Genomic DNA, 15,575 nt, shown 5'->3' with positions numbered 1-15,575 from the left:
GGAGGCTTTGAGGTACTGTATACTGCTCATGTCTCTTTTTATACAAAATATCACAGTGGCATCTCAGCCAAAGCATCCAAGGAAGGTAACATACAACTTTGCAGTGTGGCCAACTCTTGCAATTTTATTGTGAGTCGCATGATAGCTCATGAAGAAAAGGAGGACTTGTGGCACCTTAGAGACTAACAAATTTATTTGAGCATAAGCTTTTGTGAGCTCATGTTTTTCCTTAAAGCTCCAGCTCCGGCAGTCAAATAATTACATGAGAATCTCAGCTTTCATTTTAAAAAAAAAAGTGTAAGTTTCTAGCCCTCATGGTTGTTGTCGAAACACTTGAAAATATGATTCCTGGAGGCTAAAAAAAACCCAGACAGCTAATAAAGAGACCCAAATTTATTATTTTTTAAAATAATGATTTTTAAGGTACTCTTGATTTGGGGGGCCCTTAGTCATGGTTTTTGAATACTTGGGTTGGCAATATTTGTGTAGTTAGTGAACTGCCTTAGGGCTTGGCTACATGGGGACACTCAGGAAAGTTAAAATGAATTAACTAAAGCTGTGAAGTTAAAACACATTAATTCCTATGTGGATGTTCTCATTCAGAAGTGGCCTTAGTTCACTGCAGCATTAGGCAGCGGTTTAATTCACATTAACATCACAGCTTATAGGTTCATAGATTCTAAGGGCAGAAGGGCCCATTGTGATCTCTAGTCTCACCTCCTGGATAACACAGGCCATAGAACTTCCCCAAAATAATTCCTAGAGCAGATCTTTAACATCCACTCTTGATTCCAAGCTTACTTTGTCTTAACTTTCCTGAGTGTCCTGCATAAACAAGCCTTGGCGTTATCCACTCTCTAGGTCCAGCATATCCAGGAGGGTGATAGAGATGCACTGGGCTCACTTGGATACTCCTTAACCTGGACATTCCCTTACATCTATGTCCAATGCAGCTTCCTGCCAGGGGTACAAACACCACCCTCCTGTTAATGGCATAAGAGTCTTGTTTTAAACACCATGAGATGCCATCACATACACAATCCCCAGCACTTATCTGACACCAAGATGGCAGTGCAACAGTCTACAACAGAACCAGAGAGTGGACATGACACTCACCGCACACTGTGTATCTCAGAACAACAAGACCCCCAGACTTAAACTCACACTAGCATCATGCAGGATGGGACTGGATGATTCTGCAGTATCCTGCATCAGATACTGACCAACTTCATCTGAGGAAGACACAGGCTATGATGTTAGGGCTCTGGAGGACATACGCAGAGCTAACTAATCTCCACAAGACCTGCTCCTTCATTTCCAGATGGGTTAAACATCCTGCTTGCCTTAGACTGGATTCCTCAAATTACCCTACAATGTTTTGCTTTGCAGAGACTTGATGCCTGCGCCTCCCTCAACAGCCACCTGTGAAGGGACCTCCCGATGCCCTGGCTTCGAGAACTCCTGCTCTGTGCAGGCAAAGCAGGACTCATCTTCCCTAGGGGGAACCATCACTTGCCTACTGTGCATCTAAGGCACTGGGCTCTCTCCATTACACCAGCAGCCCTGAGAGTCATGGCAGGGTACATACCCCAACCAGACAGACTGCTCTTGGGAAGAGAAACCTTGCCCCACTTCCACGAACACACAGCCGCCCCGTCTCTGAACATGGGACCCAGGGAATCCCACCGCTCAGCTGCTTAAGGCCTCCCTCTCAAGCCGGGGCGGGGAAAGGGGGCGTGGAGAGGAAATCCCTGCGGCTGGTTGACTAAGTCCATTGCATGTCGCAGGGCCTAGTCATGTGGGGAGATGCAAAAATAGCTCAATCTCCTTTCTCATTTCCCTTTTCTCTGCATCCCAAGCCTGGGCGCAGCCCCCCCCCCCCAAGCTCTGCTGGCGCAGCGAGCTCCCACCCGTGCTAGTGCCCCAAGGGTTCTCTGCACCCGGCCCGGCCCGAGGGACAGGCGGGGATCACTTACTCTGGCTGGAGGCGCCGCTCCCTTGGGCCAAGCTCACACTCGCTTCTCCTCCTTTAATTCCATCTGGGGAGAAAACAGATTCCGACTCGTAAATGGTGTTGAGCATCTGATGTAGCCCTGGCATGGAGCCTGCTGCCGGAGCCCAGGCCGGGGGTCAGCGGGGGCAGAGGGGCAACTCAGCCATCTCCAGCCAAGGCAGTGGGCGTCAGAGCGGGGCTCGGCCGCTCTCGCATCCAGGCAGCTGCTTCCTGCCGGCTGCTCCTTCAGCTGGAGGAGGGGCAGGGCGAAGGGGCTTCCCTCGGTGCCATGATCTCAGCCCCGCAGCTCAGGCGGCCCGCGGCAGCGCTCAGGAACCAGCGAGAAGCTGCGCGCCGCCCATCCCCGTGCGCTCCGAGCCCCGCGCCCCGGCGACAGCCTGGCCGCTCCGCTCCGGGCTTTCCGTGGCCGATACACCTGCGGCGGCCTCCCCAGCCCGTGCCAGGCGCAGAAACAGCTCGGGGAGGGGCTCGCCCCGAAACAGCCTGAGCGCAGGAGCCGGGCTCCGAGCCGGGCACGGAAAAAAGTTGCATTGTTTGCGAAGGGCGCTCGTGATTGGCCGGGCCGCAGCCAATGGCAATCGAGCCAGGAAAGTTTGCAATTGAAGTCGAGCGAGCTGCATCCGCAGAGAACGCTCGGGCCGGGCCGGACCGGGCCGGGCCAGCTTCCCACCTGCCCGGCCGGGGCTCGGGGCTCGCTTCGCAGCAGCCCCCTCGCCGCAGCTCGCACTGGCTCCGTGGAGGGGGCTGAGCCGAGGTGGCCCCCGCCCGCGTGGGAGAGCTCGTACTCCGCATCCACGTTGTGCAAGGCAGGCGCGGCTCTGGTGCAACATCCCCCAAGGATCTCCGGGGAGCGGGCTGCGGAGGGGCGCTCACCCAGCGCGGCCGGGGCACATCCAGAATCATTCCGGTGCCCCGGCGAAAGGCACCAGAGATGAGCCCCGACTCTGGCCCCCGTCCAGTGGCAGCCACCCTTAAGTATCATTTAGGGGGCACCAGTTTGAGCCCCTCCCAACAGCAGGATTGAGGTAGTGCTCTGCTCCTGGTTGCGCAGGGTCCCACGGGACCAGTGGGACACTCAGAGGTCGGGACCTAGCTCTGAGCAGGCAGCTGTGCTTCCCAGGCCTGGCAAGTCTCAGGGTGGCTGGTGTTTTCTGAAAGCTCAGCTTCTGGAGTTAGGTGATTACCTGGCCTCTGTCCCCTGCTGCTTTGTGTATGTGTGTGTGTGTGAGAAGTAACTTTATATTGGTCATGACTGCACAAGCGAAGCTTGAAAACACGAGCCCCTAAAGGTTCAACCTCGAGAAGGCAAATAAAATAACCCAACATGTTTATTTTGAAATTTTGGAGGCCCAACTCACAACTTTTGAACTCTGGAGACTTGCAGAACTGAATCACTACAGCCAGAGAGCAAGCTGGCAGATTAGTAACCTGTCTCCCATACACTGCAGAGAATGAGCCACTCTGCAAGAGCTGGGGAAATCTGGGCAGAGCTATTAGAAGGCACTACTGTCTGTTCCCAAAGTCTCTCCTTCCCCATCAGTGAGAGGGTCTCCTGCAGTGTCTTCTCTCAACTATTATTATTTACTGAGCGCCAACTGGTGATCTACAGCAACAGAAACCTAAGGAGACAGGCATTGTGCTGTAAAGACTATCTCAGACACAGCCATTACAGCACATGCACACACATATGCACCATGCTCACTGAGGTGCATGGATTTTGCAGTGATCATGCTTAAAAGGCTTTGCAGGAGGGATCTGAAGGAGAGGGAGAAGCACGGACAAAGTGGGGGAGTATAAGAGCCAGCATAGAGCTGAAAGAAGGGGAGGGAGACAAAGGGGCAACTCAAGGAGAAGTTTTGGAGATGGGTGTTTCAATGCAGGCAAGCAGAGATGGAGGTATGGCCAAGGCAGAGTTGGCAGACTGTATCAAGGGATGGGCCAACTGTGCTGGAAAAAATAAGAAAACATCCCAAGCATTACATCAAATGAACTGAAATTAACTCAAAATCATTTCTGGTGACAAATATTTCTGATATCTTCCACAATCTTGCTACCTCTGTGCCCATCCTGGTTTCTTCCAGAAGTAAAAGCTGAAAGACACTATTTTAGGATTTTTTTCTAACATTTATCACCATAATGTTGAACCTGCAGAAGGCCAAACATATTATGAGAAGACTTCTGTGGTCTGTATCACTTCAAACTACCATGGCTGTTTCCTGTGCACTCTGCACCTTTACACTTGGGAACTCTGCTTGTCAGTAGCCACAGTTTATTCACAATCTGTAGCAAAGGAGATGCACATACTGTTCTTTCCTGATGTTGTTTTCCTTAATCTAAAATAAGTCACGTGACTGAAAGGACATTTGGCTCATTGTATGTGAAGAATCAGACACTTATTGAACTAAACCTCCACGTTTGGAGGTTCCCCCGTTTTCAGTTGTAATATATTTTAAACTTATTGAATTAATAAACATATGTGACCACTAAAGAGACTCTGACTGGCCATCGGAAATATGACTCCCCTCATCAGAAAAGTGACATATAGTCTGCATCATCTCAGGCTTGTTTCTTACACTTACCCAGAGGGGAGTTAAGAAAATCACTCACATGACACTTTTTGCACATAGCAATTCTTTCTTAGTGGAAATAATGAAACAGACAAGGTCTGGTGTTCCATGCCCTGTATGACATGGGACTGGGACTTAGTCCACACCTTGGAGCAGAGTTCACAGCACGAAAAACACCATTATGGTTGGCACTAATTGGCTCATATATTGGCAGCCTGAATAGAGGGACCAAGTTCTGAAGGGGAGCATGAAGATAGGACCCCGCTCTCAACCACAGAGATGTCTCATAGTCAGGGCTGAGCCATATTGGCTGGGGGTATTCATAGAATCTCAGGGTTGGAAGGGACCTCAGGAGGTCATCTAGTCCAACCCCCTGCTCAAAGCAAGACTAATCGCCAATTTTTGCCCCAGATCCCTAAATGGCCCCCTCAAGGATTGAACTAACAACCCTGAGTTTAGCAGGCCAATGCCCAAACCACTGAGCTATCACTATCGCACCCTGCCCCCTGGGGAAGTTTCTGCTGCCACTGCCCATACTGTACTTGCTGCATGAATACAGAGGATAGAAATGCCATGGGAGGGATGGGGCAGCAAACAACTTTGTTCACCAGGGGCCTCATTCATAATTCTAAAGTCAGAAGGAACCATTGTGATTAGAGCAGATCTTTTTAAAAAAATCCAATCGTGATCCTGTTCCTGCTCCCAGAGAAGTCAGTGGAGAATTTACTATGGGAGAAGGACTGAGTCCTAAAACTAGCACATGCAGTTGTCCATCCTGCTGATGTTTGACAAACTTCCAGCATGTGCATGGCTGAAGCATTCTTTTCGACCGGTAATGTGGAACTTATTAACCAGAGTGCACGTGTCCTTGCATGTCTGAGGTTATTACAGCTTGTCATAAATCCCAGAGCCAAGGGGGTGAAGAAAATTTCAGGGTAAGGTTGGTTAGATGCAGGAACTTAAGAAAACAGCCTGTTGCAGCAATGTTTTTCAGCTTTTTACCTTCTTTCCCAACCTGCCTCCCTGCGCTGCCCTGCTCACAATAAAACAGTGCAATGATATGCTTTCTAGAGAGAGTTCAGCATGGGGACCTGAGTTACAGGCTGAGTTTAAAGACAAGAACTGTGAATTGTAGTTTTACTGAAGTTTTTTAAAGCTGGTGGCATTTCAGTGATACTCATCCATTGCCCATTCCTCTATTCACCACAGTCCACCTGACAGCTCAAATGTCAGGTGCGATATGATACATAGAAAAAAGTCTGTCTGTTGAGACCTCACCCAAAATCCTATGAAGCTGATGCGAGGAGCAATGGTTCATTTCCAGGAGCCTTTGTGCTCAGGGCCCTCAGTCAGCAGAGACACTTAGTCATCAAGGCTCCATCTTCTCTGTTAAGGCCATTCACTCCAATTCTGCACCCCTGAATTCCCACTGACTTCAGTGGTGCAGGATTAGGCCCTTTGATGGGAAGAGAGAGACACACACTGAAAGGATGAGGTTGCCATTGTCAGATTGCTGCCATTTCCTGCATACAGCCCTGGGGACTCAGTTACCAGTGACACTTCCTTTCAAATGGTCACATAATTGGTATTTGATACACCCTGCTTGGAAACCAAGGGAAGCTACTGACTGAGACACAAAGCAGGATGGAGCCATACAATTAGCACAGCCAACCTCATCTATTACTATGTATATTAAGCTCCCAAGTCTATTATGTTTATAAATATAATAATGTTAATAAAGGATATTCATGGGATCACAGGCTGCCGTGAACAGCTGTCTTTAAGGGTTCTGCGCAAGGTTACCACACCAGCTCTCTCAGAAAGGGGAAAGAAAGGAGGAGACGCAGCATGAAAAGTAGCAGCTACATAAAATAGTGACCTGGACCAGAGGAGGCCATTTGAATGCTATTCTTTACCATATCTAATGGTACCAGAGTAAAGGAAACACAATGGAATTAAAATCCAACAAAATTGGAGCAAACAGTTTTTTATACAATATATAATTAACAAGTGGAACTTACACATGATCTTATTGAGTCAAAATAGCTTAGCATACATGCATAAAAGGATCAGACGCATATGATACAAGAGTGTTAGTGTCTCCAAAGTTAAGGTTTGACCCAAGCTGTCATGTTAAGAGCCAGTGTTTCAAAGTGCTCTAAAATCCACACGTATATTCCATGTGTCTTGAAAACTGGTATGCCTTATTGGGGATTGGTTTTGAGTTATTGGTGCCAAATTTGGGGTCATCTGAGTAAGGGGTTCCAGAGATACCCTGGAAAAATGGACCTGTCACTCTATTCACACAGTCTTTTAATGCTTTATTGCACACATCTTTAGCTGAAACTATGGCCTTGATCTGCCTCACAGTGTCCTTACCCATCAGATTTGACCTCAGTGACCATCAGGCACCTAGTTCCAGGTATGGGAAGCAATACTTAAAAAAATGATTAGAGGGTCTGTCTCACTTCTCAGGGCTGGGCACCAATAAAAGTGATTTGCACATGTGCCATGAGATTGGTGTGCCTGGGAACAGTGCTGTGTGGTGACTACCTGAGGAGGAGCTCAATTCATGTTGCAGCTGGGGACCATGCAGTAATCTTTGAATCTAAGCAGGACCCAAAGACTGTGATTTCCACTCCCGCACAATGTGGATTTTCTGAGAATGTGTGGCATGCACATTATTGCTTCTGCCGGGCATCAGGGAAGCTTTGCCCAAAGCGCAGGCAAAGTGGAGACACGCCAGAACCAATGTTTGAAAGTGCTCTAAAAGTCCACCTGCATAGGGAAATTGTCTTGAATAGTGATGTGCACCACCACAGGAGCTGGGGTATACTGTGGTGCAAACTTAGGGAAATTTAGTTGAGATTCCTGAAATACAGCTCCCCCTCAAAAATTAGCTGCTTTTAAAATGGTCATAGATACATAGATTTATGGATTTCAAGGCCAGAAGGGACCATTGTGATCATCTATTATCCTATACCTCCAGCATAGCACAGGCCAGAGGACTTCCCTGAATTAACTCCTGTTTGAACTAGAGCAGATCTTTTAGAAAAACATCCAAGCCTGATTTCAAATTTGCCAATGAAGGACAATGTACCATAACACCTTGGTAAATTGTTCCAATGGTTAATTACCCTCACAGTTAAAAACTTGTACCTTATTTCCGGTCTGAATTTGTTTAGCTTCAACTTCCAGCCTTTGGATCATGTTATATCCTACTCTACTAGATTGAAGAGGCCATTATCAAATATTTGTTCCCCATGTAGAATCATAGAACCATAGGGTTAGAAGGGACCACAAGAGTAATCTAGTCTAATCCCTTGCCAAGATGCAGGATTTGTTGTATCTAAAACAGGGGTGGGCAAACTACGGCCCGCGGGCCAGATCCGACCTGCTAGCTGTTTTAAGCTGGCCCTCGAGCTCCAGCTGGGGAGCAGGGTCTGGACCTTGCCCGGCTCCGGGGCTCCAGCTGGGGTACATTGTTGTGGCCGCTCCATGCGCTCCAAGCCCCCCTCGGACTCCTACGCGCTCCAGTGGCCCAGCTCCAATGGCCCCCTCCGGTGCTCCAATGGGAGCTGTAGGGGCGGTGCCTGTGGACGGAGCAGCGTGCAGAGCCGCCTGGCCACGCCTCCATGTAGGAGCTGGAGAAGGGACATGCTATGCCTCTGTTAATGCAACCCAAATTTGTATTTGTTTTTTTGCAACAGCATCTCATTGTTGACTCATGTTGAGGTTGGGATCCACCACAACTCCCAGATCCTTCTCAGCAGTGCGGCTGCCAAGCCAGTTATCCCCCATTCTGTATTTGTGCATTTAGTTTTTCTTCCCTAAGTGTAGCACCTTATATTTGTCTCTGTTGAATTTCATTTTGTTGTCTATAGCCCAGTTCTCCATATATTGGGCTAGAATCCTCTGAATTTTAGATTATCCACCAAAGTGTTAGTAATCCCCCCCTCTCCCCAGCTTTGTGTCATCTGCAAATTTGATCAGTATGCTCTCTATTCCTACATCCAGGCCATTAATAAAGATGTTAAACAACACCAGACACAGAACAGATAACTGTGGAACCCCACTTGAGACCTCCCTCCAATCTCACATCATGTAGATACTAATAGATTGTGATCAAGTCACCTCTTAACCTTCTCTTTGTAAAGCTAAATAGATTGAGCTCCTTGAAGCCTGGTCTGCACTAAAAGTTAGGTTGACCCAGCTATGTTGCTCAGAGGCGTGAAAAATCCACACCCCAACCAGTGTAATTAAGCCAACCTAACCCCCAGTGTAGACAGCACTAGGTCGATGGAAGAATTCTTCTATCAACCTAGCTGCCATCTTTCAAGGAGATGAATTACCTATGCTTATAGGAGGACCCCTCCCGCTGGTGTAGGTAGTGTCTACACTGAAGTGCTAGAGTGGCACAGCTACAGCGTTGCAGCTGAGGAGCATTTCAAGTGTAGACAAGCCCTGAGTCTATCACTATAAGGCATATTTTTGAATCCTTTAATCAGTCTTGTAGCTCTTCTCTGACCTCTCTCCAATTTATCAACATCCTTCTTGAACTGTGGACACCAGAACTGTACACAGGATTCCAGCGGCAAGAACATCCCTAATCCTACTCAAGATTCCCCTACTTATGCATCCAAAGACCACATTAGTCCTTTTTGGCATAGTATTGCTCTGGAAGCTCATGTTCAGCTCATTACCCAGCATGACTCCCAAGTCTTTTTCAGAGTCACCGCTTCCTAAGATAAAATCCCTCATCCTATAAGTATAGCCTACCTTCTTTGTACCTAAATGTTTGCAGAAAGCATCTCCCACCAACATCGTGCAGTGCACCCAAGTGGTTATGCCATTGAAACTTAGGTCACTCAGGGGGTTGTTTTTTTCACATCCCTGAGCGACGTAAGTGGTAGTGTAGACATGGCCTGAAGTACTACAGTGACACAGCTGCATACATGAAGACAAACCCCCAGTGCTCAGATCAGGGCTGAGGGGTTGGGGAGAATGGCCATGCTCAGTTCATGCCAAATATCCATAGTGCTGAAACTGGGAGAGAGGGGAAGAGAAGAACTAGAGATGAATGGGGCAGTTCATGCCTCAGAACTATTGTTTCAGACTGCATTCTCCGTGTGGTTCTCATTTAACTGAGAACATTCCACTGAGGTGAACAGACCTTGTCACACCCCAACGAACCTGCATGCTGCAGACAGGTGTGCAGAGCCCTTCCCCCTGTGCTAGCCCCTGATGTGGAATAGGCACTCTGGGGTCAAGTCTACACTGCAAACTTCTGCCAGCACAGCACTGTCAGCCAGGGGTGCAATGAGATGTGATCCCTGCCCAACAGAGCAGTGCTGGCAAAAGCCCCCATGTAGATGCAGTTACATTGCTGGGAGGAGGTGAGGCAGGCCTGGAATAAGTTATACTGGTGAAAGCTCAGTTTTGCCATTATAAGCTGCATCCACTCTAGGAGTGCTTTGCCAGCATGGCATAAAGGTGTAGATACTCGAAAAGGGCTCCTAGTGTAGACCCGGCTTGGGTCTCCCTGCCCTTCCCCTTTCCTGCATCCAGCTGGTAGATGCACTCCCCAGAGCCCATCGCCTACCACCTCTTCTCCCCATGGCCCCTCTAGCCCTACTGGGGGCATAGAGGAGCCAAGAAGAGGACAGTAGCTGTGGGGCAGTGACGTGTGTCCAAGAGCCCCGTCATGTCTCCCCATTGGGATCCCTTAATATTGCACCTCTCACTATCACCGCTTCCTCAAAAAAACAGGGCAAATTCATTGCCCAAAACCTTCAGGCTGGGACATCACTCAAAGGGGGGAGAATGAAGGTTGTGGGGGGCCTCTTGTGGGACACATTACCTGAACTCTTTATTTCCTGGTTTTCAGAGGTTTGAATTTAGCCACCCTCCATGTTCTGGAAGGGCACATGCCAGTGCTGGGCAACCTTAACTCTACATTACAAAGTTCTGCTGGGCACTGAGAATGTGTTGCCAATGCCAACCATTCACAAATCAGGAGTCCGGGCCCCAAAATCACGAGATTAAAGCCTCATAAATGTTGGTTGGTTTTATTTGCCTCCTGGTTTCTGAGCATTTACGGTTCATTCAGGCTACAGTTCAAGGTTTCCTCTGCAACTACAAGGGAAATTACACTGTTTAAAAAGGAAAGTTGAAATTCTCATGTGCCTCCAAGTGGCTGTAAGAAAAATAAAACAAATATTGCAAGACTCACCATAAAATCATGAGCATTCTCAACACTATTCAAGAGAGTGTTAGAACCGGGTGAAGCAGACATCTGTTCCCCTAGTGGAATGGCAGCGTCTGGAGGGACAGTTACAGCCATTCAAACATTTTACAACATGTTCATACATTCTTAGATTTCAAAGCAAAGAGGGCCCAGTGGGATCCTCTACAATATGGACTTCCTGCCTAACACAGCACAAAGCAGGTATTCTGTAGCTACAGCTGAACCTCTTCCCAGATGGCAGCTCGCTGGAATGAATCCCTGGTTCCATACAGCTACACCTAACACAGTGAGAATCATAGAATCATAGAAGATTAGGGTTGGAAGAGACCTCAGGAGGTCATCTAGTTCAACCCCCTGCTCAAAGCAGGACCAACTCCAACTAAATCATCCCAGCCAGGGCTTTGTCAAGCCGGGCCTTAAAAACCTCTAAGGATGGAGATTCCACCAAATGCCTAGGTAACCCATTCCAGTGCTTAACCACCCTCCTAGTGAAATAGTTTTTCCTAATATCCAACCTAGACCCCCACACTGCAAATCAAGACCATGGCTCCTTGTTCTGTCATCTGCTACCACTGAGAACAGCTGAGCTCAATTTTCTTTGGAACTCCCCTTCAGATAGTTGAAGGATGCTATCAAGGACCTAGGGGTTACTGTGGACGAGAAGCTGGATATGAGTCAGCAGTGTGCCCTTGTTGCCAAGAAGGCTAATGGCATTTTGGGCTGTATAAGTAGAGGCATTGCCAGCAGATCGAGGGACATGATCATTCCCCTCTATTCGACATTGGTGAGGCCTCATCTGGAGTACTGTGTCCAGTTTTGGGCCCCACACTACAACAAGGATGTGGAAAAATTGGAAAGTGTCCAGCGGAGGGCAACAAAAATGATTAGGGGACTGGAACACGGGACTTATGAGGAGAGGCTGAGGGAACTGGGATTGTTTAGTCTGCGGAAGAGAAGAATGAGGGGGGATTTGATAGCTGCTTTCAACTACCTGAAAGGGGGTTCCAAAGAGGATGGATCTAGACTGTTCTCAGTGGTACCAGATGACAGAACGAGGAGTAATGGTCTCAAGTTGCAATGGGGGAGGTTTAGGTTGGATATTAGGAAAAACTTTTTCACTAGGAGGGTGGTGAAGCACTGGAATGCGTTACCTAGGGAGGTGGTGGAATCTCCTTCCTTTGAAGTTTTTAAGGTCAGGTTTGACAAAGCCCTGGCTGGGATGATTTAGTTGGGGACTGGTCCTGCTTTGAGCAGGGAGTTGGACTAGATGACTTCCTGAGGTCCCTTCCAACCCTCAGATTCTATGATTCTATGACTTGCCCTCGGTGAATCCATGTTGACTGTTCCTGATCACTTTCCTCTCCTCCAACTGCTTCAAAATGGATTCCTTGAGGACCTGCTCCATGATTTTTCTGGGGACTGAGGTGAGGCTGACCGGTCTGTAGTTCCCCAGATTTTCCTTCTTCCCTTTTTTTAAAGATGGGCACTATATTTGCCTTTTTCCAATTGTCCGGGACCTCCCATGATTGCCACGAGTTTTCAAAGATAATGGCCAATGGCTCTGCAATCACATCAGTCAACTCCCTCAGCACCCTCGGATGCATTGCATCCGGCCCCATGGACTTGTGCAAGTCCAGCTTTTCTAAATAGTCCTTAACCTGTTCTTTCACCACTGAGGGCTGCTCACCTCCTCCCCATACTGTGCGGTCCAGTGCAGCAGTCTGGGAGCTGATCTTGTCTGTGAAGACAGAAGCAAAAAAAGCATTGAGTACTTCAGCTTATCCCACATCATGTGTCACTAGGTTGCCTCCTCCATTCAGTAAGGGTCCCACACTTTCCCTGACCTTCTTCTTGTTGCTAACATACCTGTAGAAATCCTTCTTGTTACCATTCACATTCCTTGCTAGCTGCAACTCCAATTAGGCTTTGGCCTTCCTGATTACACCCCTGCATGCTCGAGCAATATTTTTATACTCCTACCGAGTCATCTTTCCAAGTATCCACTTCTTGTGAGTTTCCTTTTTGTGTTTAAGCTCACCGAAGATTTTTCTGTTAAGCCAAGCTGGTCGCCTGCCATATTTGCTATTCTTTCTGCACATCGGGATGTATAGCATTGTGCTGGACACACAACACAGCACAGAAAATGGTAAACGTCATCAGGGATAAGCCAGGTTTTGTTTGGCTTCTGGACCTATTGCCAGCTCTGGGGGACAGAGTTAATGTTATATGGGAGATATATTAACTCTTTATTTGCTGATTTGCAGAGGTTTAAGTTTAGCGTCCTGATTCCGGAAGAGCACAGGGCAGCACAAGACAACCTTAACTCTGTGTTAATGAAGCTTTTGGCTGTGAATATGAATAAGAATAGCACTGGCAGGATGGGATTTCAAGGGCTCTCATGCAGCATTGCCAACAGTTCCTTATTACAAGGGACATCCCTTATTTTTTCATCTCTGTACAACAAGATAGGGAGGGTTGCAAAAAGCAGCAAGATTATTGGTTTTATGCGGCAGCCTCTGTGTGTGAGACAGAGCAGGTGAGAGCATCCCCCGAACTCCAGGGGGATCCTCCAGCCCCTGCACCGGGACCCTCTCCTGCTCCTCACACAGGTGCCACATCTCCTCCCTGATCATCATAAATCACAACATAAATCTCAGAGCCTCTGCCACACTGGGGCCTGCACGGAGGCTGACCCCTCACGGACCCTCCACAGCCAGGCCCTGGGCACCCAGAACGTGGTGAATGTAGGTAAATCCTACCTACATTATTCTTAATTATTTATTATCATTATTATTAATAATAATCATAATATTGGGAGGAGCGGTGAGTGGGGATTCTAAGAAAACAGTCCCTTATTTCTGAAATATAATGTTGGCAACCCTACACTCATGCTTCAAGGCATAACCTGATCACCAACTAGAGTTAGGACATGGGATGATATTACTTAGGGTTTGACTACCCTTGAAACACTACAGCGGCACAACTGCAGGGTAGAATCTAATTATGCCAATGAGAGGGGGTCTCCTGTTGACGTAGGTAATCCACCTCCCTGAGACGCAGTAGCTCGGGCAACGGAAGATTTCTTGGATTGACCTAGCACTGTCTACACTGGGGCTTAGGTTAGTAGAGCTACATCTCTCAGGCATGTGGATGTTTCACACCTCTCAGAGATGTAGCTATGCTTACATAAATTTCTACTGTAAACTAGTCAATTGCATTATTGGTAACATAAGCATAGTCCTTTGAAGCATCTCTCATTGTTTGCTGTCAGACAGGGTATTGGATCAGTAGTTAGAGTACTAGTCTAGCACTCAGGAGATGTGGGTTCAATTTCCTACTCTACCACAAATGTCTTGTGTGACTTTAAATGAGTTACTGAGACCTGGTTTCCATCTAAACATAGGTTGACCTGGCTACATTGCTCAGGGCTGGGAAAAATTGCACACCCTGTGCAAAGTAGTTAGGTTAACCTAATCCCTGCTATAGATGGTCAACAGAAGAATTCCTGAATCAACGCGTGTACTGCCTCTCGCAGAAATGGATTACCTACATTAAAGGAAAAACTTCTTTCGTCAATGTAGGAAACACCTACGCTCCAGCTGCAATGCCATAGCTGTGCTGCTGTAATGTAGTCATCCCTTTAGTCTCTTAGTTCCCCATCTGTAAAATGGGGATATTAACACTTCCCCATCTCACAGTGGTGTTGTGAGGATAAAAGTGTAAATGATTGGGAGGTGCTCAGATCCACGGTAATGAAGCGCCTCAGATAGATTGGTCTTTTTTATGCTATTAATGGATTATATGTCCACAATGATGTGGGTATTGCACATTGAAAATCCAGCTGTTTGGGGTTTCTGTACAAAGAACCCAGGTCACAAGGGGCCACCTGGGAAACTTCAATAGCATTGCATCCCATGGCTAGCTCAAGCACAGATGGAGATAGAGAGGGCAGAGATACAAACCTAGCCAGGTGAGTGAAATTGACAAGGAGACTTGGTATGGCAAGTGCTGTTCCAGCCCCAGCTTGGAACCCCAGAGCAGAACAAGGGGAAATGAAGAAATGACAGCAACAGAAAGGGCTAAAATGCCTCTTGGGAGCTGAGCTGGCTGAAGGTTCATGATTCAAGATGCCACAGAGAGAAGTTCTTACAGAAGTAACTGTCAAATGCGAGCATTATGGCATTGTGTCAGTGCTGACAACCTTGAGAGTTCAAGCATCATGAATCAAAGCCACAAAGATCATGAGATTGAAAAATCATGAGACCTTGAAATGTAAAATAAATAAATACACTGATATAGGGTGGTGGCAGGACTACAAAAGAATAAAAATCTCCCCTGTCAATGTGGCTAAAACTCCCTGCTAGATTTCCCTAGTGAGCATACAGTGAACAATCCTGATTGACATTTACTTAGAGTGCCTCCTCTTTACATTCAAACAGCTGCATTTCCAGGAAACCGAAGCCAGGGGGTTTCTGTAGCCACTCAATCACACTTCTCCTTTCCTAAGAAGAAAACATTTAAGACACAGAACAAAGCACTGCCCCAGAGCACGCTTGGCCAACACTGCCTTTCACCCTTTGCTGCAATATCCTCCATTCCTGCTTGCAGCAAGGCTGGCAACAAGTCTGCTTCGACTTTACAGATGATTGTTCTGTGAGGTCCTTCTTACAGTGTAAGAGCAGAATATGGGAAGCTACATGTACACGCATGCATACACACACAGTAGGTCGAGAATGCAATGGGAGGT

The 15,575-nt window shown here is 47.5% G+C and overlaps 1 protein-coding gene across 15 annotated transcripts in view; it reads right to left on the bottom strand.

The window, feature by feature from the left end:
* The window catches only part of HDAC7 (histone deacetylase 7), a 259,341-nt gene that overhangs the window by 147,581 nt on the left and 96,185 nt on the right, over positions 1-15,575 (bottom strand). For 6 of the 15 annotated variants that reach the window (XM_043533230.1, XM_043533221.1, XM_037887839.2 and 3 more), the window contains exon 2: positions 1,977-2,039. The exons of 2 other annotated variants lie outside the window; for them this stretch is intronic. In XM_043533230.1, the coding sequence (XP_043389165.1) occupies positions 1,977-2,039 (63 nt within the window). Of the gene's footprint in view, positions 1-1,976; positions 2,710-10,813; positions 10,903-12,515; positions 12,535-15,575 lie in introns of those variants that run through there. 7 more of the 15 variants (XM_043533227.1, XM_043533228.1, XR_006286775.1 and 4 more) reach the window with 7 other exon arrangements.

The sequence above is a fragment of the Chelonia mydas genome, chromosome 20 (genome assembly GCF_015237465.2).
Source record: "Chelonia mydas isolate rCheMyd1 chromosome 20, rCheMyd1.pri.v2, whole genome shotgun sequence".
In the NCBI taxonomy this organism is placed as follows: Eukaryota; Metazoa; Chordata; order Testudines; family Cheloniidae; genus Chelonia; species Chelonia mydas.
The sequence above is the reverse complement of the archived record's forward strand: the minus strand, read 5'-3'. Positions and strand labels throughout refer to the sequence as shown.